Raw genomic sequence first — 26,647 nt, 5'->3', positions numbered from 1 at the left:
GTGTCAAATGACTATAGTATTGTATCCATAGCTATAATATAGAATATAGTTATAGCTCTACAAACAAGGTGACGGACTCCATTCGTTTAATGGGTGGCCTCGCATAACCGTCCCCCGGAAACAGTGTGGCATAGGATGTGTTAAAGCCATGAAGGAGTGGAATAAGCTCAGAAGCGCAGATTTGAAGATTTTTTTTTAATGTCGGCATTAATTTGATTGATATCTATATTTAATTGTTGTGATTTCTTACTGTAGGTGACACTGTGTGTGTGTGTGTGTGTGTGTGTGTGTGTGTGTGTGTGTGTGTGTGTGTGTGTGTGTGTGTGTGTGTGTGTGTGTGTGTGCGTCCAGCATGGCTCAGACCAGCTGCAGCAGCGGCAACGGGGTTGTGGATGATTCTCCTAATCAGCTCGTCTACAGAAAGGTAAGAGCGCCTCTCTCTCTCGTTTTCAGGGGGGGGGGGGCTGTCACCACTGGTGTAAGGCTGAGACCACTTATCGATCTATCGATATTTATATCGATTTGCATCTGTAAATTTTTTTAATTTAACGTTAGTTTGTGTGTGTGTGTGTCACGTGTGTAACGGAGGTCTGTGAGTAATATCCACAGTCACAATAAACACACGCGTTGAGAAGTGACTGTGGCAGTAAGCCAAGCGGGCTGCGAGTTAAACTCACTTCCCCATAACAGGGTTAATAGACACATAGATACGGTACCCAGGAGTGAATTCACCTCTTAGTGCAGCAGTCTATGTTGTCGCCCACGGCATGGGAGACCCGTGTTTGACTCTCCCTCTGTGCATCGACATTTAAAGGAAAACTCCAAAATTTTGGGAAATTAGCTTATTTGCCATCTACCCTGGAGTTAGACAAGAAGATACATACCTTTTTTCTTCTCTGTGCATGCAGTAGGAGTAGGAAGACGCGCACCGTTAGCCTAGCTTAGCGTCAGTCACTGGAAGTAGGTTCCTCCATTAGCCTAGTTCCCAACGTCTTCCTACTCCTACTGCATGCACAGAGAAGAAAAAGTTATGTATCTTCTTGTCTAACTCCAGGGTTCCCAAAATGTTGGAGTGTTAAGATACATACTTTTTTCTTCTCTGTGCATGCAGTAGGAGTAGGAAGACGCGCACCGCTAGCCTAGCTTAGCGTCAGTCACTGGAAGTAGGTTCCTCCATTAGCCTAGTTCCCAACGTCTTCCTACTCCTACTGCATGCACAGAGAAGAAAAAGGTATGTATCTTCTTGTCTAACTCTAGGGTAGATGGCAAATAAGCTAATTTCCCAAAATGTTGGGACCACCTGTCTGAAGAAGTCCACCATTATCCCTGTACCCAAAAAATCTACGCCCGCTTGCCTCAACGACTACCGCCATGTAGCTCTCACCTCCATAGCCATGAAGTGCTTTGAGAAGCTAGTGAAGGGTTACATCTGTTCCTCCCTCCCCATCAACCTGGACCCCCTGCAATTTGCATATCGCCCCAACAGGTCCACGGAGGACACCATAGCTCAGGGATATTCAACTAAGTTGTTCAGGGGGCCACATTGTCAGAAACCCAAGGGGCCAGGGGCCGGACTGCCACGGCGCCTCCCCGTGCTATGAATATATGTACACTTGACACAACACGCAACCACATTTTCACAACTTTTATTTAACTATATTGCAAAAGTAGTATACTTTTCAAAAAAAGTGCTTCATTTATGTGCCACATCTGCAACATCTCCTGCAAAAAGTGCTTAATTTATGACTGTGCAACAACTGCAACATCTCCTCTTCAACATTTCAATATAAAAATAAAATAAAAAACAAACAAGAGCATGATGTGCATCTGAACATTCTAACATCAACACTTGAACAAAAAAACACATTTATAGTGCAGCTGAGCTTATGAAAAAGTGCTTCATGTCTGTGCAACAACAGCAAATCACAGCATCTTATTAGCACTTATTGTCCACTCTTAACTCTCAAACATCAGGGGGGGTGGGGGGCAGACAGGCCTAGCCTACATACACACATCTAATGAGAGAGATTGCACTTCTTTGACTGGGCAATGGCAGAGAAAGAGGGTTCATAGGAAGTGAGGGCTACCCGCAAACAGTGATGCAAATGATCATTTGTCAGGGAGGCACGGTTGCTTGTTTTAATGGCATTCATGTGAGAGAAACTGGATTCACAGGTGTATGTTGAGCCAAACATTGTTAGCACAGATATTGCCAGCGTTTTTATTTTGGGGAATGTGTTGACATGAATACACTTTATCCAAAATGTTGTGGTGGATTCATTCTCAAGTGCCTGCTTCAGAGCAGATGATGCTTGCATGTCAATTATTTCAAGTTGCAGGAGACCTTCATCAATGTGAAGTGATGCAAGGAACTCTTGTCCTTTTGTGGAAATAGCAGCTACATTGGCAAATGGGTTGCTCACAAAATGCATCAATTCTCTGGGCATGTCAAATTCATCAAATCGACTTGCAAAGTTTTCCCTCAATTTATCAATGAAATCTGTCATTAATTGAGTGACTTTTGGCTCAATTGTGCATGTGAACGTTGACATGAAAAGAAAAAAGTAAAAAAAAAAAAAAAAATTACAACTCACTGCAGCACCCACTTTACCCACGATTAGAACACCTAAACACACTTTATATTTATTGGTAAAGAATTTGCACTACAACCCATACCTCATTACACCTTACTGTAAATTGTACCTCATCCCATTTCTGCTTTGTACTGTATAGTATATTGTATAGTAACTCAGTTACTTCTACTCTGCATTGTACATTGTATATATGTATATACTGAACACTTTTGTCTACGTACTTGACTTCTATTTTATACTTGCTATACTTATTTTATACTTATCTATTTCTGTCTAGCACAGTCCCTGGAGCGTAACAGAAAGAAGCATTTTGTATAAAAGTATTCTGTACTTCTGTATGACAACTAATAAAGAAACTTGAACTTGAACTGCTGTGCTTTCTGGTCGGAGGCAGTGCAGTTGCCATACCAGACTGTGATGCAGTTAATAATAATAATAATAATAATAATAATAATAATAATAATAATAATAATAATAATAATAATAATAATAATAATAATAATAATAATAATAATAATAATAATAATAGATTTCATTTATATAGCACACTTTAAACTCTCAAGGTGCTTCACAGCAGAAGGATGAATAAAATAAAAATATAAGAATAAAAAAGGTTTAAAACATAAAAACATTTCAAATGAATAAAATAAAATAAAAAACATAAAACATAGGAGCAGATCATAAAAAAAACAGGCCCTAGTGGAAGGCAGAGTAAAATAAATGGGTTTTAAGGCTGGCCTTGAAGGCAGCAAGGGAGTCTGAGGCCTTGACGGATCCTGGCAGCTGATTCCACAGGCGCAGCCCCAGTGCGGAAAAAGCACACATGGTTGCCTGGTGCTTGGGATGGTGAGGAGGTTTTGTCTGCCAGACCTGAGTGACCTGGATGCAGGTTGAGGGGAGAGTAGGTCCTGGAAGTAGGTCGGGTGTGGACACCCAGGATTTTGAAGCTGGAGACACACTCAACTAGGGCTGAACGATTAATCGATTTTAAATCAAAATCGCGATTTCGAATGATGCGATTAGCAAATCACAAAGCCTGCGATTTGGGATACGTTATGCAGCGAGTCTGATTCAAGGTTTTTTTCTTGCGTGCCAGTCATGCTTACCAATCAGAAGTGCTGTGCTCTCATTGCTCACCAATCAGAAGTAGCCCAAGGTAGCTACGTATACGCCCATCAACAGCTCATGAAACGTCTGTGTGTGAAGACGTTACAGCAGGGATCCAGAGTGCGCCTATTTGGTCGCATTTTGCAACCTGAAATAAGTCCCAGCGGGGCTGAATCCGTCTCTCTCCCTCCCTCTCTCTAGTCTACTGTACCTTCAATTAACGTTTAAGTAGCTAAACGTTACACTATAAAAACGAACTGGATAGTTGATGATAATAAACATTTAACTGCATTAGCTGAAATATTCTAAAATTATTAAGTCTACTCTAAGCCATTCTCCCTTTGAAAAAACCAGATGACGTGAGAGGAGTTTGATAGTATTGACTGAGGATTGCCAGATAATGTTTTTTTTTTTTTATCCACTTTTTCTCCCCATTTTCTATTTTTCTCCCATCCCAATTTCGTGTCTTCAATTCTTCCCTCCCCTGTCTTGAACGTTGCTAGACTATGCCTCCCACTGGTCGGCTGTAGTGAGGATAGAAGCCTTGCATCACGTGTCCCCTCCGGTACACGAGGAGGCAGCCTGTCGCATCTTTTCACCGCAGCAGCTCAAACTCTCAGTGGCGAGGAGTAACGCGTGGGAGGCTCACGCTGCCCCCGATACTTCCTGTTTCCGCCGCACCGGCGTCACCAAACCGACCTGTAGGAGTCGCTGTCCACAACGTCCAATCCCAACCCACCGGCTTTCCCACCCTCTAACACTGCCAATTGTGTTAGTATGACGGCCGGCCAAGCCGGTAGCAACGCCGAGAGCTGGGTTCGATACCAGCATATCCTGCGTTAGTAGCGAGCGCCTTGCCCACTGCGCCACTCAGCCGCCCGGATTGCCAGATCATGTTGATATTTAGGAGAAATATCTGAAGTTGTTTTGTGATGTTTGTAATTTTGTTTTAAGCGCCTTTGAGGTGCTTTGGTACCATGAGGTGCACGCATAGTCATAGTACCCTTGAATGAGTGCTCCTGCCAGAGTCCTCAGGGTATTCTTGTTTACCAGAGAGGAGATCCGGTACAAGAATCTAGTTCGTTGGTTGACTTTTTTTATTACATTGGATGCCATTTTGTCACAGGAAAGATTTGCCTCTAGGCAAATCTTATGGGGATGGGGATGGGGGCGAGCTATAGTCTTTCTGAAGTCCACGATGAGCTCCTTTGTTTTCTTGGTCTTGAGGGCCAGGTTGTTGTCACTGCCAGGTGCTGGACCTTCTCCCTGTAGGCCGACTCATCATTGTTTTTGATGAGGCCCACCACTGTTGTGTCGTCTACAAACTTGATAATGGTGTTGGAGCCATGTACAGTCATGGGTGAAGAGGGAGTAGAGGAGAGGGCTCAGGGTGAGAGTGGAGGAGGTGAGATCGTCTATCCTAACAAACTGGGGTCTGTTGGTTGGGAAGTCAAGTATCCAGTTGCAGACAGAGGGGTTAATGTTGAGGTCCTTGGTTTCCACAAGGTCACCAAGTTTGGAGATGAGCTTGGAGGGGTTGATGGTGTTGAATGCTGAGCTAATTAGGGCTAGGCGATATGGTCAAAGTATCACATCACAATATTTATATAAATGTTTAATGGTATAACAGTATTTGACAGTATTTAGTTTTCCAGTACACATTACAAATGACATCATTTTGATCTTTTTATTTTCAATTGTATTTTTACTTAAAAATATGCAGTATGTATTTTTAATACATTATGTGTATCCTGGACAACTGTATAGTAAAAAAAAAAGAAATCAATGCTTCTTAGCAACTATCAGGATACCTACCAGCCCCATAGCAACCATCTGAACATCAGCCTCTACTTCAGGGGTGGCCAACCAGTCAGAGACTAAGAGCCACAAAAATTACTGTGGTACCACAAAGAGCCACACCATATACCAGCGTTTCTAAACCTTTTTTTTCAGTCACGGCACCCTTCATGTGTTTATAGGTCTCACCCTCTGGCCTCTGAAGTTGCTAATGTCTTTTTTATTTGGGCCTCACAGGGTTAAAAGTACCCTGTGAGACCCACGGTTGCAAAATTACAAAATCACTTTTAGCCATTTAAAAAAAGAATGTTTATAGGGCGGTCAGGTGGCGTAGCGGAGATTGCGCTCGACACCAACGCAGGAGATGCTGGGTTCGAGCCCAGCTCTCTGCGTTGCTACTAGCTTGGCTGGTCGTTTATACTAATACAATTGGCAGTATTAGGGGGTGGGAAGCTGGTGGGTGGGAATCTGGCGTTGTGGACAGCTTCAGGTCAGGTCTCGGCGCTTGCTCAGCGGGGGCAGGACTTGGTGGAGATAGCGTGCCCTCCCACGCGTTACACTTCACCAATGAGAGTCCTCGCTGCCAAGTGAAAAGACGTCACTGGCAGTCGCCACACGTATCGGAGGAAGCGTGCGGTCGGCTTCGGGACGCCCTTGTACCGACTCGTAGGAGAACATGCATACAGCAGCCAGGTAGGGGAGGGGGGGAATTGGCACGGCGACTAAATTGGGATGGGGAGAAAAACAGAAAATTGGAGAAAGAGAAATAAAAAAATAAAAATAAAAAAAAATAATGTTTATTTAAAAAATGTTAAGCACATGTAGGCCTATAGTCAATTGGTCCTGTTGTTCAGCCTCACAATGCTATTTGATAGTAAATATGTTTATATGTCCCACCCTCTGGCCTCTGAAGTTGCTAATGTCTTTTTAATTTGGGCCTCACAGGGTTAACCTCTTAAACCCGAGATATACAGTAAAAGTGTATATTTTCAGCATTATGTTTGTTTACCAATGATTTTAACTGTTATTAGTGAAATATAAGATTAAGAAAATCTCAGGGCATTGAGTCGGAAACCGGAAACCGGAAACCGGCACAGCCAAAAGTGAGTGTAGTCTTTTGAAGGAAGAGACTCAGGGCTTTCGAATTTCGAAAAACGACCCTACCCAGCTCACACCAGCCCCTGTCAATCATCTGACTTCTGGATTTACTTTTTTATTTCTCTTCTTTTTTGGGATTATCTCCCACAAACCTGAACGTTATTGCCATAAAACAGAACGCAGTTAGTTTCTCTACCTTTCTGTGAACGTCTTGCAAAAAACGGTGTTGCAATACGATGAAAAATGGTGGAGAAATTTACATTATAAAAAAGATGGCAGAATTCAGTACTGTATCTACAAAACCTTCTGTTTAATAATCTTCCCTTTATTCATTTGCTTAGATTTTTCAGGTCTGGTCAATTTTAGCATGGTGTTATTCACAGTCAAAGATAAAAAAAAATTAAATAGAATTGATATTCTCCTTTGGTTCATTACAATTTACTCAAGCCTAGTAACAGACACACTATTTCTGACACTGATCCATATCCCTAGATTCAGATCCCAAGAACATGCAAATGGCCAATTTAAAAAAAAATTGTAAATGTTTATTCTATGTCCTTATGGAATGAGTGACAAAAAAGTAAAAAAAAAACAAAAGTAAAAATAATAATATATATATTATAATTTTTTTAATTAAAATTTTTTTTTATGGATGGAAGAGCCGCACATTGACGGGCAAAGAGCCGCATGGCCACCCCTGCTCTACTCTAATGTTTTCAAATAGTACCAACTGATGTTCTGTTGTTAACTGGCATCTCGTCTCATGTTTTATATTGTATTGTCTTGTACTATATTGTTTTATATTGTATTATATTGAATTGTATTGTATTGTATTGTATTGTATTGTATTGTATTGTATTGTATTGTATTTTATTGTCTTGTCTTGTCTTGACTTGTCTTGTCTTGTACTGTATTGTTTTGTTTAGTTTTGTTTGCTGAGGTCAAATACAACCTGATTTGATACTAATTTTCTTTTTGAACAATTTTTTTTTATTTTAAAATTTCTTTTTTTACAGGAATTTGATACTAATTTGACATTATCTTTGTTCACGGGTTTGCTTTGAAGGGTAACATAATTAGGAATATTCAAATTGTGTGTGTGTGTGTGTGTTTAGGTTTGCGTGTGTTTGTGTGTGTGTGTGTGTGCGTGCGTGCGTGTGTGTGTGTGTGTGTGTGTGTGTGTGTGTGTGTGTGTGTGTGTGTGTGTGTGTGTGTGTGTGTGTGTGTGTGGTAGTGGTTTGTTAGGATAGAGGTATTTATGGCGTAATTCTGGGGTTTTGAATACATTTATTAGAAAGGGGTGACTCTGTTTTGAATACATTTATTAGAAAGGGGTGACTGTTTCTATGATTCTTTCTCTCTTTCTCTCTGTCTCAATTTTTCTTTCTCATTCTCTCTCCCCTGTCTCTCTCAATTCAATTCAATTCAATTCAATTCAATTCAATTCAAAAGTGCTTTATTGGCATGAATGTAAGAAAATTCTATATATTACATAATAAAACATATTACAATGTAGAATTATCATGTCAAAACAAGACATTGGTTTTATGGTTTCTTAAAATAAAGAAATAGACAATAATAATACTACTACTAATAATAATAATACATATTATTATAATGTTTATTTTGTATTATTATTATTCATAATAATCAAGCAAATGATCAGTATAATGCAGTACATTTAGTTATTTGGCTCATAATATACATAAATAAAACAATATTTGACCTTAAGCCGCAACACTGTCCCTAAGGCTGTGGCTTGAACAGATGCTGCTGCACACATACTGTACTGTGTGAAGATCCATTTTTAGATCTTCCAAGGTGCTTTATAAACACGCTACTGTGAATTGGCATCAGCTAATGGGGATCCTTTTTAATAACAATAAACAATAAACCCATCGCTACAGTAGCTGTGATTGACTTTTACATTGATTTTGTCAGAGGTTATGATCTGGATCGCTCTGTGTACAGAATCTATTCATATAGTGGGCCCAGAATAATATACAATCTGAAATTTACCAATTCCATTGAACTCTATAGTGAATTCCGTATGACAGTCAAATCAATGCTGAAACACGCAGCCAATCTGGTCCCTCCCTCCCTGCGCCTTCTCCCTTGTTTGTTATTGTAGGGAATACCTGTCAATCATATTATTCATTCTAACTGGAGACGAGGGGGGCTTCATTGGGGAGTTAGGGTTGTGAAAAAATTAAATGTAACTTTTCACCGTGGGAGCCAGGAAACATACTGTAGGGCTGGGCGATATGGCCTAAAAATTAAATCTCAGATTTTTTCACACCACATCCGATTTACGATTTTAATAAATTTTTTTAAACTAGAAATGCCAAGGAAATCATTCAAATAAGCTTTTTATTTGACACAAAAAAAGTATCAAACCAAGATGAATTTCCCTATTGGGATTGAAGTGCAAACCTAACTTTCACCAATCTTCACTTGGAAAAAAATAAAAAGTATATATATATATCCTATATATAAAAGGTTACTCTTGATCAAACAAAGATGAATGTCCCTATTGGGATTAATAGTGCAATAACTAGCTTTTTCACCAATCTTCACTTAAAACAAATAAAAGGTGCCTCTAGATCATCAAACAAGAATGAATTTAATAAATTGAAAATCTAACTTTAACCAAACATCACTTTTTGTAAAATAAAAGGTGACTATAAAAAAAAACTTTTCTTTTGAAAATAGAGGTGCTCGCCACCAATGCAGGAGACGCTGGGTTCGATCCCAGCTCTCCGCATTGCTATCAGCTTGGCTGGTCGTTCATACTAACACAATTGGCAGTGTTAGGGGTGGGAAAGCTGATGGGTGGGGATCGGGCGTTGTGGACAGCGACTCCTACAGGTCGGTTGGTGCGCCTGCGCAGCAGAATCAGGAAGCGGCGGGGGCGGCGTGTCCCTCCCATGCAGACCCCCGCCGCTGAGAGACCGCGCTGTGCAGGTGAAAAGATGCGACGGCTGCCTCCTCGAGTACCGGAGGGGACACGTGATGCAAGGCTTCGTCCACATTGCAGCCGGCTTGTGGGAGGCATGGCCTAACAGCGTTCGAGACAGGGGAGGGTAGAATTGGACGATACGAAATTGGGATGGGTGAAAAATAGAAAATGGGAGAAAAAAGTAGAAAAAATAAATAAAATAGATTTTAATTTAAAAAAATCGTCCTAAATCATTAATTCGAATTAATCGATAAAATCAATTAATCGCCCAGCCCTACGCCCACATGGCACAAAAAGTAGCCCAAATGATCACAAGCCGCCCAAAGCCATTTTTACCCGCCCAATCAGATTAAAAGTAGCCCTTCTTCTTCTTTCGTGTAACAACATTGGTAGCTGCTCAGTATGGAGGAGACGCTGCCTTTTATATCCATGAAGTGGTTTATTGTCTGTAACCTTTTCACCTGCTACTGTTATTATCATCCTGTGTTGTTATCCTGTTTTTATGCAACAATGTGTGGCCAATCAGGCACTTTTGTAACTAAAGTTAGTTCTGTCTCTCAATATCTGATTGCATTATAATTAGTGTTTATGTCCTCGACAGACTTGTGTTTACGTGGACATAAATAAATCATTCAAAGGTGTGAGGCAGAGCGAGTGTCAGCTTACTGTAACAGGTCCCAGACAGTGGACTCTCTTCATTACACAGAGAGAGAGAGAGAGAGAGAGAGAGAGAGACCAATAGAGATAGAGAGATAGAGAGAGAGGGAGATGATTTCATAAAAAAACTTTATTTACACACTAATACTACAAGTGATGTAACAATACGATCAAATAAATACTTTACATCTCAACAAAACAAACAAAAAAAACATGCAATTTTAAAACTGCAAACTCCAACCACATAACCATATTCCTAAGGTTGGTATAAATGGTTGGTGCTCACGTAGGGGACAACGATGTTGAATTTGAATTGTATTGCCATGTGAATTTTCCCATGTGAAAAGCTTTCTAAGTGATCCAAGGTTCTGGCCCTCCTCCTTTAGCCTTGTCTTGTATGCTCCTAGTATAGCACAGGGCAGAGAGGATGCCAGGGGCTGAAAGGAGAGCAGGGGGACTGAGAAGCTCTCTGGACTGACAGCCATGGGCAGGAGAGGGTGATTTAAATAGAGGGAGGTAATATGGCTCAACAGGGACGGGTAGCTGACTGGACCGGCTTTCTCCTCCTCTTCTCTCTCTCCTCTTTTCTCCACCAGCAGTCTGAATGAGCTAGCAGTCAGTTTGTTATCAGTGACTCCCTGTCCGAGGCCTCTGTTGTCATCCTGGTTCAGACGCCGATCCAATATCACCTCCAGCTCCCCGGTGTGGAGACTGGCAGCCCCCAGGGACTGCCCAGAGAGCAGGCTGAGTCGTGAGCTCGAGTCCTGGATGTAACCCATGCTGGTCATAGGGTAGAAGTTAGCCTGCAATGGCAGCTTGGCCATCGTCCTCCGAGGCTGGATCTGGAAGCCGTTGAGGTCGGTGTAGAACGTGTCTCTGTTGCTGATGTCCGAGCTGATCCTCATGGCCAGCTCCTTGTTGAACTCTCCTCTGATGTCTACTAGGTTAGTGAGCTCCACAGACATACCTTCTAAACCTTGAACATGGTAGAGGTGCTGGTAACAGGAAGTGATGTCAGAGAAAACATCCCCCCTGGTGACTCTGATGAGAGGTTTGCTGGAGGAGTAGGGCGTGGCCTTCCCGTCGGACATGAACAGATACGCTCCGCTCTTGTCTCTGCTGCGTGATTACACAAACAAGCCGCATTTCTCGGAGACGCTCTCTGATTGGCACTGACTGACGCTCTCTGATTGGCCACTGACGCGTTTGGCCAATCCGTGACGAGCTGTGTCTTTGCCCATTTCCTCGTCAAACAGCCTGCAAACTGCCTGGCGTTCTATCGCCATGCTCTAAGACAAACTCTAACCTTAACCAACTTCGAAAGAGTGCCTAAGCTTAACCGTCGAAAGAACTTGCCGTCACGCTCTAAGACAAACTCTAACCTTAACCTACTTCGAAGAGTGCCTAAGCTTAACCAGTGTAGAAACAGGCGTCGGCCAATCAGAGAGCGTCTCCGAGAAATGCGGCTTGTTTGTGTTATCACGCGTCTCTGCTGCCCTCCAGAAGCTGAAAACTCTCCATAAGCCCAGTCTTCACAGAGCTCCATATCTGTATATGAGTATTCTTGATGATCAAAGATGTTTCAGCCTCCTGGCCCTGGTGGCGAGACACCTTGAAATGTTCAGAACTAAGTGACAGCTCACCAGTCCTGTCATGTTGTAAAAAGTCATATTCTGCTTCCTGGGCGATGCCTGACAGCGCCTCACTGAGATGATAGATAGACATACCTAAAACTGGGACCTGAGGTAGGAAAGTCAGTGAGGTCAGGGAGCAAAGAGCTCTTTTCCCCATGTCCCTTGCCCCATTCAGATTTAAAGTGGCCACTCTAAAACTACTGCTCATTAGAAATAAAGAGTAAACCACCCATGTGAACAATGTAACCAAAACAACAAAACTATACTGAGTCCTTCCCATCATCTTCTTTGTTGAGGTCCAGCTTAACCTTCTGTACAATTTTCCTCAACCTGTATATCTTCGTCAGAAAAACGTCCATCTCCTTTACACTTCATATTTTTCCTGGCTGACACAATGAACAGCTCCCTATCTGGAAAGAACTTTCCTACTTCTACACCCTTCCTGTTTTTTGTTGTCTGTAAAAACATTTTCATTTCAGCCATTCCATAGGAAGATTTAGCTTTTTAATCTGAAGATGCATCACTCCCCCAATCATCAGACTCATCTCCAGAGCTTTCATCCGACCCTGTACCCTCCTGTGTACTCTGTGTACTACTGTTTACTTTTTTCACATCCGCTTTCTTAGCTTGAGAGCTTGTCAAACTATTGACATTCTTTTCTGCCGAACGACCTTCAGCTTGTTCTCCTCCTCCTCCATGTCAACATCCACTACCACTCCTTCCTCCACTCTGACCTCCCCACCTGTGTCCTTTGACCCTGTTTCATCTAAATTTCAAGTAGATGTAGGTATTATGTTGAAGAATACACTTAATGGCGGGTGGTGGGCTCTAATTTCGTGCCTTGCACACACACACACACACACACACACACACACACACACACACACACACACACACACACACACACACACACACACACACACACACACACACACACATCTCTCTCTGTCTCTCTCTCTCTGTGTCTGTCTCTCTCTCTCTGTGTCTGTCTCTCTCTCTCTCTCTCTCTCTCTCTCTCTCTCTCTCTCTCTCTCTCTCTCTCTCTCTCTCTCTCTCTCTCTCTCTGTCTCTCTGTCTCTCTCTCCCCCCCCTCTCTCTCGCTCTCACTCTGATGCACACAGACACACACACTCACTCTAATCTCACTCACTCTCCCTGCTTAAATTTTGGAACTCGCTCTCGCTCTTCCTCTCTCTGTGGCTCTTTGCTGATTATCATGGATTAAAATTCACACACACACACATACTCACAATCATACTCTCTCACACACACACACACACACAACACACACACACACACACACACACACACACACACACACACACACACACACACACACACACACACACACACACACACACACACACACCACACACACACACACACACATGCATGCATGCACACACACATTCTCCCAATGTGTGGAGTTCAGGCCAGACATTTGTATTGTCAACATCCCACATTTTACTGTCAGACAGACATACAGGTAGTTAGTCAGACATAGAGACAGACAGACAGACAGACGGACAGACAGGTAATTAGTCAGACATCAGACAGACAGACAGACAGACAGACAGACAGACAGACAGACAGACAGACAGACAGACAGACAGACAGACAGACAGACAGACAGACAGACAGACAGACAGACAGGTAGTCAGACAGACAGACAGACAGACAGACAGACAGACAGACAGACAGACAGACAGACAGACAGACAGACAGACAGACAGACAGACAGACAGACAGACAGACAGACAGACAGACAGAGTACATACACACTATAAATCAAACACACAAGCTAAAGCATGATGATACAACAGTCCCAGCCAGGTTTGGCTCAGGTTCTATAGACAATGGAGATGCTCACTGTCTGCCAGACACACACACACACACACACACACACACACACACACACACACACACACACACACACACACACACACACACACACACACACACACACACACACACACACACACACACACACACACACACACACACACACACACACACACACACACACACATGCACACACACATTCTCCCAATATATAGAGTTCAGGCCAGACATTTGTATTGTCAACATCCCACATTTTACTGTCAGACAGACAGACAGGTAGTCAGACATACAGACAGACAGACAGACAGACAGACAGACAGACAGACAGACAGACAGACAGACAGACAGACAGACAGACAGACAGACAGACAGACAGACAGACAGACAGACAGACAGACAGACAGACAGACAGACAGACTACATACACACTATAAATCACTACATTATGTCTGTGGTAAATCTAAAATCTCTATAGTGTTTATGAAGAAAAGACAGGAATACTATAATATTTACTATAGTTAATTTTGGTATGGGCTCTCTCCCCTTCTCTCTCTCTTCTGTCTCCCTCTCTTTCTCTCTCCCCTTCTCTCTCTCTTCTGTCTCCCCTTCTCTTTCTCTTCTGTCTCTCCTTCTCTTTCTCTTCTGTATCTCCCTCTCTTTCTCTCTCCCCTTCTCTCTCTCTTCTTTCTCCCCTTCTATCTCTCTTCTGTCTCTCCCTCTCTTTCTCTCTCCCTTTCTCTCTTCTGTCTTTCCCTTTCTATCTCTCTTCTGTCTCTCCCTCTCTTTCTCTGTCTCCTTCTCTCTCTCTTCTGTCTCTCCCTCTCTTTCTTCCCCCCTTCTCTTTCTGTCCTCTCTTGCTCCCCTTCTCTCTCTCCTCTCTTGCTCTCATCTCTCTCTTCTGTCTCTTTTCTGTCTCTATCTACAAATTTCTGTCTCTCCCCCACTCCTCTCTCTCTCCCTCTCTCTCTCTCTCTCTCTCTCTCTCTCTCTCTCTCTCTCTCTCTCTCTCTCTCTCTCTCTCTCTCTCTCTCTCTCTCTCTCTCTCTCTCTCTCTCTCTCTCTCTCTCTCTCTCTCTCTCACACACACACCAGGTTGACAGGACTTGCATTAATCATCAGGCATAAAACACACGTGCACACACATACATACACGCCACAGTACCCTGGAGATATAAATAGATGCTCCACTCACAGTTCATGTGACCTACTTCGGTGTGTTGTGATGAGAGAGAGTGTTCTGATGATAGTGTTGTGATGAGAGAGAGTGTTGTGATGAGAGAGTGTTGTGATGAGAGAGAGTGTTGTGATGAGAGAGTGTTGTGATGAGAGAGTGTTGTGATGAGAGTGTTGTGATGAGAGAGTGTTGTGATGAGAGAGAGAGTGTTGTGATGAGAGAGAGTGTTGTGATGAGAGAGAGAGTTGTGATGAGAGAGTGTTGTGATGAGAGAGAGAGTGTTGTGATGAGAGAGTGTTGTGATGAGAGAGTGTTGTGATGAGAGTGTTGTGATGAGAGAGTGTTGTGATGAGAGAGAGAGTGTTGTGATGAGAGAGAGAGTTGTGATGAGAGAGTGTTGTGATGAGAGAGAGAGTGTTGTGATGAGAGAGAGAGTGTTGTGATGAGAGAGTGTTGTGATGAGAGAGAGAGTGTTGTGATGAGAGAGAGAGTGTTGTGATGAGAGAGAGAGTGTTGTGATGAGAGAGTTGTGATGAGAGAGTGTTGTGATGAGAGAGAGAGTGTTGTGATGAGAGAGAGAGTGTTGTGATGAGAGAGAGAGTTGTGATGAGAGAGTGTTGTGATGAGAGAGAGAGTGTTGTGATGAGAGAGAGAGTGGTGTGGTGAGAGAGAGAGAGTGTTGTGATGAGAGAGAGTGTTGTGATGAGAGAGTGTTGTGATGAGAGAGAGAGAGTGTTGTGATAAGAGAGTGTTGTGATGAGAGAGAGAGTGTTGTGATGAGAGAGAGAGTGTTGTGATGAGAGAGAGAGTGTTGTGATGAGAGAGAGAGTGTTGTGATGAGAGAGAGTGTTGTGATGAGAGAGTGTTGTGATGAGAGAGTGTTGTGATGAGAGAGTGTTGTGATGAGTGAGAGTTGTGATGAGAGAGAGAGTGTTGTGATGAGAGAGAGTGTTGTGATGAGAGAGTGTTGTGATGAGAGAGAGAGTTGTGATGAGTGAGAGTTGTGATGAGAGAGAGTTGTGATGAGAGAGAGTTGTGATGAGAGAGTGTTGTGATGAGAGAGTGTTGTGATGAGAGAGAGAGTGTTGTGATGAGAGAGTGTTGTGATGAGAGAGTGTTGTGATGAGAGAGAGAGTGTTGTGATGAGAGAGTGTTGTGATGAGAGAGAGAGTGTTGTGATGAGAGAGAGAGTGTTGTGATGAGAGAGAGAGTGTTGTGATGAGAGAGTTGTGATGAGAGAGTGTTGTGATGAGAGAGAGAGAGTGTTGTGATGAGAGAGAGTTGTGATGAGAGAGTGTTATGATTAGAGTTGTTCCGATACCGATACCAGTAGTGATGCACCGATGTGAAAATTGTGGCCGATACCAATAACGTAAGGTTATGAATATAACCAAGTTCTATGAATACTAGTGACGCTCAGCGTCATCTGCACTAACCTCACTTTGTGCATATGCACTGAATAAAAATCCACAATGTACCTTTACATACCAACATTCGTCTGGCCACACCCCCATCCGCTACCTTCATAAGCAGGTGTGTGGCCACACACTCGCCTCCTTCCCAATCTTTCACCACAAGGCGAGATCAAAGGCTGCAGTGGCGTCCAGACGCTGAGCATCACTAGTATTCATAGAACTTGGTTATATTCATAACCTTACGTTCTATATCATACTAGCTTCCGCTCAGCGTCATCTGCACTACAGGAGCTGAGCGGGAGCTTGAAGCTCGACAAATGTACCCCACTGAGGCCCCCCACAACCATCAGAACCGGGGAGGACCGAGCCCCCCCGACCCTCCCTAATGGAGGATACCCCCCCTATTAGAGGACGGGAGGGAGACGGATCCGACCGTGCGAAGAGAAACTCGAGCAACTCAACGCACAGGGTGAGCAGACTTTTTTTTCTTTAACAAAATCATATGTTGGGCCGGGAAGGGAACAGGGGGGACCACAGAGGGAAAAAAGTCACTTTTAGCGACGCCTGCCACGAGCGGCTCGGGACTTGCCACCCCGGGGAGCCCCGGAGGGACGGTAAAGGATAGGAGGCTGGTCACGACGATCCCTACCGTCACCTCCGAGTGTGGATGGGCCGGCTGCAGTGGCGGAGGCGCCCTCTCTCCTCCTGGCCTTCTTTGCTGAAGGTCCAGCAGTGGCGGTGGTAGCAGCGGCGGCTACGGCGGCGGAACCCCAACGACGAGCCTTCCGTCTGACTCCACCGGCAACATCGGGCGGGGGGAAATGAGGCTGGAGCACGGAACGCTCCTCCTGCATCTCCCTGCAGGTTGAGGTCATCAGCTGCAACGCCGACCCCAAGAGCCCAGCATCGGAGAGGGGTGCCGTCAGAAGTGGAGTCTTCTTCCTTTCCGGCACACGCGCCTGCTCCAGCCAAAGGTGGCGCTGAGCTAGAGTGGCCAGGGCGCGTACTTTCCGAGCGGCGACGGCCTGCAGCTGGATCAGATGCAGGATGGCTCCTGCCGACTGGGCGAGCTGATCATGTTGCAAATCGGTCAGCTCCGTACCGCCCGTCAGTATCCCGGACATGAATCTCGCCAGCTGCGCGATGTTAGAAGTGGCAGCCAGAGATTGAGTCGCGGAGATAAATGACTGGTCACTCCAGTAAGCCAACCGCCTCGCCGATTTCCCTTGGGGAACTGGCTTCCGTAACGGCTCCCACACCACCTCAGGACAAAGGAGAGCTGCCATCGGCCTATCAAGCCGAGGCACCCCCTCCTTCATACCGTCTACCAAACCCACCACCCTCGTGACTCGCACGTAGGCGGGGGTGAGGCCCATGATGTGGGAGACCACCTGTCCCTGATGGACGTAGGCCTCCATCGAGGGGAAAAATGGACAGACAACGCCCATCTCTCTCACAGGACGGCGTTGCCATAGATGACCTATGAGATCATCAGGAACAGGCAGTGGCTGCGGCAGCGGCACGCCGTTTGCGACTGCCGCTGCCGCCATGAGCTCGGGGAACAAAGCACGCAGTTCCCCCTGCATACTTTCCCCCACCGAGCTCGCGTCCCTCACATGCAGCAGACTACTGGTTACAGAGCCACATTCTGATGTGGCTGATAGCAGGGCATCCCGCCGCCGAGTCGGAGGTTCTAACCCAACATCCGCGTACGAGGGACCCCAAGGAGACCTATCACCCCCCTCCAGTGTTACCTGGACGGGCGGCGGACATGTCTCCACCGGGGCGTCAAATAAGAACCCGTCTGCTTCTACCATGTAGTCCTCTGTTTCCATCGGCCATGGAGAATCAGACGCATCCTCATCCGGCTCCAGCAACTCACCAAAACCAGGCCGTTCGCGTCTACAAGCCACCATCTTACGACGGGAGCAAGCCGACGCAAAAAGTTTGCGTCTCAAATCATCCGCCACCAGAGGAGCCGGCCGCCCAACAGCGGACGACTCTCCGGCGGCAAAGGAACCAGAGCCGGAACCAGGCCATCGCACAGGAGACGGCGCCGGTGCACCAGCTCCTTGGAGAGGCAAACTACCTATCGGACACCTACCGGGCGCGGCTGCCGACCACGAAAGTGGCCTCAACCCCGCTCCAAGACGCATGACAGAGGAGGCAATGGAGAACCGCTGGTGAAGGGTAATGTTGCTAGCGCAACCCTCCGAGGTAAACATTATGAGTTTATGAGAGAAAGAAAAAAGCCAGAAAAAATGTAAATACGTAACTCAACTTTCTTCAGCTTAAAACAACCTTGTCAAGTGATGTATATAACAGGCACTTCCTTGTGGTGAAAGTGAAGAAGGAGGCGAGTGTGTGGCCACACACCTGCTTATGAAGGTAGCGGATGGGGGTGTGGCCAGACGAATGTTGGTATGTAAAGGTACATTGTGGATTTTTATTCAGTGCATATGCACAAAGTGAGGTTAGTGCAGATGACGCTGAGCGGAAGCTAGTATGATATAGAACCAATATTAATATTGCTGTTCTGGCCGATATCGATATTTACCGATGTCGATATCTCTGTATAGAAAACACTTTTTTATGATAATCAAATAAAGAGCTATTTTCCAAAACTACTTTGTAACTTATTTCCAGAAATGACTGATATTTTGAAACTATTTAAGGCCAAAACATGTAAAAAAAAATGTTTAAAGGGGAACTATCTTATAAATGGCATTTTTGAGTGTTTAGCATTGTTTCCTAGCTATGTGAACTTATATTAATATGATCTATGTCTCAAAATTCTCATATTGGCGCATTCTTCCAATTCTCCTCTCACAATATTCACCCTCACTGAACTGAGTCATTTGAAAATGTGCGCGATATGTGATGTCAGAAAGACACCGCTGCATGTTAATGTTCAGGCGGCGGGGCCGTGGCGCAGTGGTTTAGGAGCCCAGGCTCAAAACAGCTCGAGATCTTGAGGTAGAAAAATGCAGTTTTTGAGGACTTGATTAGAAATACAAAACAATGAATACAAAAAATATATATATTACAGAGGTGTTCCATAGACTCACAGGAATTGTGTAAAAGTGCCCAAATAGTGAAAGAAATAGTAAAATAGTTCCCCTTTAAATAAAAATACATATCGGCCCTATCTTGATATCGGACCGATACCGATGTGAAAAAAACTGCCATATTGGCCATATATATACTGATATATCGTGCATCACTAGATACCAGTATCGGAAATGCCTCCGATACAGCCTAAAATGCTGGTATCGGCGAGTACGCCGAATGTCTAGCCTCCGATCCCATATGATGTCATTTATCAACAACACGTGCGGTCTGCTGACAGCGAGCATTATAAAACAAACATGTTTTTAATCGACCGTGAATTAAAGTGTCAATGCCATTTGTCATTTTAACAGCAGATGCCATCGTCCCGGCAGAGCGGGGCTTGCTGGTGTTATTAGCATTAGCTGAAGCGCTAGCTGAAAAGCTAGTTTTATCTTTAACGTTACCTTGGCTAAAGTTGGGGCTATTCATAATCCAGACCTGCAAGCAAAGTACAGCAAGGTGGCAAATGAGTATTCCAAGGTAAATCACTTTTTCACCAGTAAGTTACTGGCAGTAACGTTACATTGTCTTTCCATCTAACGTTAGCTCACGCTAACGTGGCTAACCTAAAGTGTCGTCGCTGATCGACCTCTCGCACGCAATTAATGACATGTTGCGGACAGCCATACCGGTGACAATGTTTAGCTTTTAGTGCCAAAGGATAAGAGTCTGAGGCGGAGTCTCAAAAGAGAATGTTGAATATTTATTTTGCATCGAAAATCACAACATACACGTTACTACTAGCCAGAGCCTCTGCAGACTGGATAGCAAGTGCAACAGCGTATAACGTCCGTGCGGAAACAATGTCCCAACAACCTTTCCGTGGGTGAACTCATTGAGCATAGTTAATGATACTAATACTAATCTATACAATCACCTGTTGTTGAATAAATACCATTACTTTCTAGTTATTACTAAAAAAAACTGTATATATAAAACAGTATCTGTAGCTGTAAAAAAAAAAAGCGTACCCAAAGCTTAGGTATCGGAATCGGATCGGGAAGGAAAAAATGGTATCGGAACATCTCTAGTTGTGATGAGAGAGTGTTGTGATGAGAGAGTGTTGTGATGAGAGAGTGTTGTGATGAGAGAGAGTGTTGTGATGAGAGAGAGAGTGTTGTGATGAGAGAGAGAGTGTTGTGATGAGAGAGTGTTGTGATGAGAGAGTGTTGTGATGAGAGAGAGAGTGTTGTGATGAGAGAGTGTTGTGATGAGAGAGTGTTGTGATGAGAGAGAGAGTGTTGTGATGAGAGAGTGTTGTGATGAGAGAGTGTTGTGATGAGAGAGAGAGTGTTGTGATGAGAGAGTGTTGTGATGAGAGAGAGTTGTGATGAGAGAGAGAGTTGTGATGAGATGCTTTTGATATTCTTTATTAACACTTTGATCGCCATGGGTTAAATTCATAATTTACCATCCCTAGCCAGCTCTATTTGTCTATGGAGAAGTTCCCCTTCTTTGCAGGGCTATAACTTTTTAAATTCTATTGCTAGATTGCCATTATTATGGCCCATTCAATGTCCTATATCCATTGTTCAGGGTGTAGCAACGTTATACTTTTTCATTCACATATTCATACTAAAATATGGTCTAAAGTATAAGTATGTTTTTATCGTTTTCTGCAGCTTTCTCCAGAACTTGATTTATAGCTCCAAATGCATTATATTGATGATGAAATACAGTTTGATAGCAATCGGCGCGAGATAAAAAATGTCAACTGGACGTGGTTCTAGAAGTTACTACGTATCATCTGATATTGACCGGATGGGCGAGGGGGGCGTTTATAATTCTGTGGGCAACGTTATACCATTCGTCTAGTGTGGGTCATATGGTCATCAGAGCAGTTTATATGGAATACGTTAGAAAATAACGCTGGATCTTACCGTATGTTCCTCGCGCCGTTGGACGATCAGCGTGGAGTAGACCGTTTTCGATTATGGGATGTTGATCCTGATGAACCATTTCCAGGTTGTATAATACTATATACGTCCAAATAACGTTGTTTATTGAGTTAGGGCGAGCGATTGATCATCCAGTGTGTTGAGATGGAGTCCGGCTACCGATCGCGAGTGCCCGGACGACATATGGATGAGCACTTCCTGTTTGGCGCGCCCCTCCCTCTGCCGATCGGCCACCAGATGGCGCTCTCGAACCGTTAGACAGTTGAGTGGAGCTCACCAGTACATCTCATGGCTCCGGAGGAGAAATATGATTTCGATCACAGATCTTTGAATTATTGATATCAAAGACGAGTTACGGCGTCTTCGGCAGAATGAGCATGGCTAGGAATGACGTCTAAACACGTCATCGCCGATTAAAGTGTTAAAACATCTCAACTAAAGAAAATGCCCAGTAGAGACAAATTACTCACAGCATCTTCACACACAGACACACACACACACACACGCACGCACACACACACACACACACACACGCACACACACACACACACACGCACGCACGCACGCACACACACACACACACACACACACACCTGCACATGCACACACCTGCACACGCACACACCCACCCACACACCCCCACACACACACAATACATCCTAATATATCCCACCATTTATCCCCAACGCGCATAAACACAGCGTGCATCCGCTCAGCCCCTCCTTCCCGCCAGTCCCCGGACATGCTTGAATGCAACAACATCATGTCTCAGAGAGAAATACAAACTCCAAAATTAAGGCGCCAATTTAGCCAAATATATAGTAACCACCTGACCACCATATAGTAAATTCACTAGCACTTTTATATATTTTTATTTTACCTTTTATTTAACCAGGCAAATCAATTAAGAACAAATTATTATTTACAATGTGGGCCTGGCAAGAGACAACCCCTTCTTGAAGGGGGGAGGGGGGGGGGGGGGGGGGGGGGGGGGCTGAAAAAGAATTCAGGATAAGAAAAATTCCGATATACAATATATGTTATTACAATATACATATACATACAACAAGCAATATAGCAGTGAGAGGGGCACCATGAGAGACAGGGGGTTGGGGATGTTACTGGGTTGAGAAACAGTTGCAGGAATTAGTGAGAATGCACACTTACAGCCTTCTTACTCTCGAAGAGGGAGTTGAGGAGAGGGCTCAGGTGAAAGTGGAGGAGGTGAGATTGTCTATCCTAACATCCTGGGGTCTGTTGGTTGGGAAGTCAAGTATCCAGTTGCAGACAGAGGGCTTAATATTGAGGTCCTTCGTTTCCACAAGGTCCACCAAGGTTGATGGTGTTGAATCCTGAGCGAAGGTCGATGAACGGTGTACTCACATGGGTGTTGCTCTCATCCAGGTGGGAGAGGATGGATGTATAGGAGATGTATAGGGGTGTGTTTGTCACCACGAGCACGCTACGAGTACACCACGAGCACGCTACGAGTACACCTGCCACGAGCACGCTACGAGTACACCACGAGCACGGTACGAGTACACCACGAGCACGCTACGAGTACACCACGAGCACGCTACGAGTACACCTGCCACGAGCACGCTACGAGTACACCACGAGCACGCTACGAGTACACCACGAGCATGCTACGAGTACACCACGAGTAAGCTACGAGTACACCACGAGTAAGCTATGAGTACACCACGAGTAAGCTACGAGTACACCACGAGCATGCTACGAGTACACCACAAGCACGCTACGAGTACACCACGAGCACGCTACGAGTACACCACGAGCACGCTACGAGTACACCACGAGCACGCTACGAGTACACCACGAGTACACTACGAGTACACCACGAGTACACCACGAGTACGCTACGAGTACACCACGAGCACGCTACGAGTACACCACGAGCACGCTACGAGTACACCACGAGTACACCACGAGTACGCTACGAGTACACCACGAGCACGCTACGAGTACACCACGAGTACGCTACAAGTACACCACGAGCACGCTACGAGTACGCCATGAGCACGCTACAAGTACACCATGAGTAAGCTACGAGTACACCACAAGCACGCTACGAGTACACCACGAGCACGCTACAAGTACACCACGAGTAAGCTACAAGTACACCATGAGTACGCTACGAGTACACCACAAGCACGCTACGAGTACACCATGAGTAAGCTACGAGTACACCACGAGCACGCTACGAGTACACCATGAGCACGCTACAAGTACGCCAAAGGCACGCTACGAGTACACCACGAGCACGCTACAAGTACACCACGAGCACGCTACGAGTACACCACGAGCACGCTACGAGTACACCATGAGTATGCTACGAGTACACCATGAGCACGTTACAAGTACACCATGAGCACGCTACGAGTACGCCACAAGCACGCTACGAGTACACCATGAGCACGCTACAAGTACACCACGAGCACGCTACGAGTACACCACGAGCATGCTACGAGTACACCATGAGCACGCTACGAGTACACCACGAGCATGCTACGAGTACACCATGAGCATGCTACGAGTACACCACGAGCATGCTACGAGTACACCACGAGCACGCTACAAGTACACCACGAGCGCGCTACGAGTACACCACGAGGACGATACGAGTACACCACAAGCACGCTATGAGTACACCACAAGCATGCTACGAGTACACCACGAGCATGCTACAAGTACACCACGAGCACGCTACAAGTACACCACGAGCACGCTACGAGTACACCACGAGCACGCTACGAGTACACCACAAGCATGCTACGAGTACACCACAAGCATGCTACAAGTACACCACGAGCACGCTACGAGTACACCATGAGCACGCTACAAGTACACCATGAGTAAGCTACGAGTACACCACGAGCACGCTACGAGTACACCATGAGTATGCTACGAGTACACCACGAGCACGCTACAAGTACACCACGTGCACGCTACGAGTACACCACGAGCACGCTACGAGTACACCATGAGCACGCTACAAGTACACCACGAGTAAGCTACGAGTACACCACGAGCACGCTACGAGTACACCATGAGCACGCTACGAGTACACCACGAGCATGCTACGAGTACACCATGAGCATGCTACGAGTACACCACGAGCATGCTACGAGTACACCACGAGCACGCTACAAGTACACCACGAGCGCGCTACGAGTACACCACGAGCACGCTACGAGTACACCATGAGTACGCTACGAGTACACCACAAGCACGCTACGAGTACACCATGAGTACGCTACGAGTACGCCAAAGGCACGCTACGAGTACGCCAAAGGCACGCTACGAGTACACCATGAGCATGCTACGAGTACACCACGAGTAAGCTACAAGTACGCCATGAGCACGCTACGAGTACACCACAAGCACGCTACGAGTACGCCACGAGTACGCTACGAGTACACCACGAGTACGCTACAAGTACACCACGAGCATGCTACGAGTACACCACGAGCACGCTACGAGTACACCACGAGGACGCTACAAGTACACCACGAGCATGCTACGAGTACACCACGAGCACGCTACGAGTACACCACGAGGACGATACGAGTACACCACAAGCACGCTATGAGTACACCACAAGCATGCTACGAGTACACCACGAGCACGCTACAAGTACACCACGAGCACGCTACAAGTACACCACGAGCACGCTACGAGTACACCACGAGCACGCTACGAGTACACCACAAGCATGCTACGAGTACACCACAAGCATGCTACAAGTACACCACGAGCACGCTACGAGTACACCATGAGCACGCTACAAGTACACCATGAGTAAGCTACGAGTACACCACGAGCACGCTACGAGTACACCATGAGTATGCTACGAGTACACCACGAGCACGCTACAAGTACACCACGTGCACGCTACGAGTACACCACGAGCACGCTACGAGTACACCATGAGCACGCTACAAGTACACCACGAGTAAGCTACGAGTACACCACGAGCACGCTACGAGTACACCATGAGTACGCTACGAGTGCACCACAAGCACGCTACGAGTGCACCACAAGCATGCTACGAGTACACCACGAGCACGCTACGAGTACACCACGAGCATGCTACGAGTACACCACGAGTAAGCTACGAGTACACCATGAGCATGCTACGAGTACACCACGAGTAAGCTACAAGTACACCACAAGCACGCTACAAGTACACCACGAGCACGCTATGAGTACACCACGAGTAAGCTACAAGTACACCACGAGCACGCTACGAGTACACCACGAGCACGCTACGAGTACACCACGAGGACGCTACGAGTACACCACAAGCACGCTATGAGTACACCACAAGCATGCTACGAGTACACCACGAGCACGCTACAAGTACACCACGAGCACGCTACAAGTACACCACGAGCACGCTACTAGTACACCACGAGCACGCTACGAGTACACCACAAGCATGCTACGAGTACACCACAAGCATGCTACAAGTACACCACGAGCACGCTACGAGTACACCATGAGCACGCTACAAGTACACCACGAGTAAGCTACGAGTACACCACGAGCACGCTACGAGTACACCATGAGTATGCTACGAGTACACCACGAGCACGCTACAAGTACACCACGTGCACGCTACGAGTACACCACGAGCACGCTACGAGTACACCATGAGCACGCTACAAGTACACCACGAGTAAGCTACGAGTACACCACGAGCACGCTACGAGTACACCATGAGTACGCTACGAGTGGTACCACAAGCACGCTACGAGTACACCATGAGTACGCTACGAGTGCACCACAAGCACGCTACGAGTGCACCACAAGCATGCTACGAGTACACCACGAGCACGCTACGAGTACACCACGAGCACGCTACGAGTACACCACGAGTAAGCTACGAGTACACCATGAGCATGCTACGAGTACACCACGAGTAAGCTACAAGTACACCACAAGCACGCTACAAGTACACCACGAGCACGCTATGAGTACACCACGAGTACGCTACGAGTACACCACGAGCACGCTACGAGTACACCACGAGCACGCTACGAGTACACCACGAGTAAGCTACAAGTACACCACGAGCACGCTACAAGTACACCACGAGCATGCTACGAGTACACCATGAGTACGCTACGAGTACACCACGAGCACGCTACAAGTACACCACGAGCATGCTACGAGCACACCACGAGTAAGCTACGAGTACACCACAAGCACGCTACGAGTACACCATGAGTACGCTATGAGTACACCATGAGTACGCTACGAGTACACCACGAGCACGCTACGAGTACACCACGAGTACGCTACGAGTACACCATGAGTACGCTACGAGTACGCCAAAGG

The 26,647-nt window shown here is 45.6% G+C and overlaps 1 protein-coding gene across 1 annotated transcript in view; it reads left to right on the top strand.

The window, feature by feature from the left end:
• Positions 1-352: 352 nt before the first annotated feature.
• The window catches only part of rgs7b (regulator of G protein signaling 7b), a gene marked incomplete at its 5' end in the record, with an annotated part of 89,850 nt that continues 63,555 nt past the window's right edge, over positions 353-26,647 (top strand). The window contains 1 exon segment of the mRNA XM_084330737.1: positions 353-424. Coding sequence (XP_084186863.1) covers positions 353-424 — 72 coding nt within the window.

The sequence above is a fragment of the Notolepis coatsorum genome, assembly GCF_963971535.1.
Source record: "Notolepis coatsorum genome assembly, chromosome: 15".
Classification (NCBI taxonomy): domain Eukaryota; kingdom Metazoa; phylum Chordata; class Actinopteri; order Aulopiformes; family Paralepididae; genus Notolepis; species Notolepis coatsorum.
Note: the sequence above shows the minus strand (reverse complement) of the source record. Positions and strands in the feature narration are given on the sequence as shown.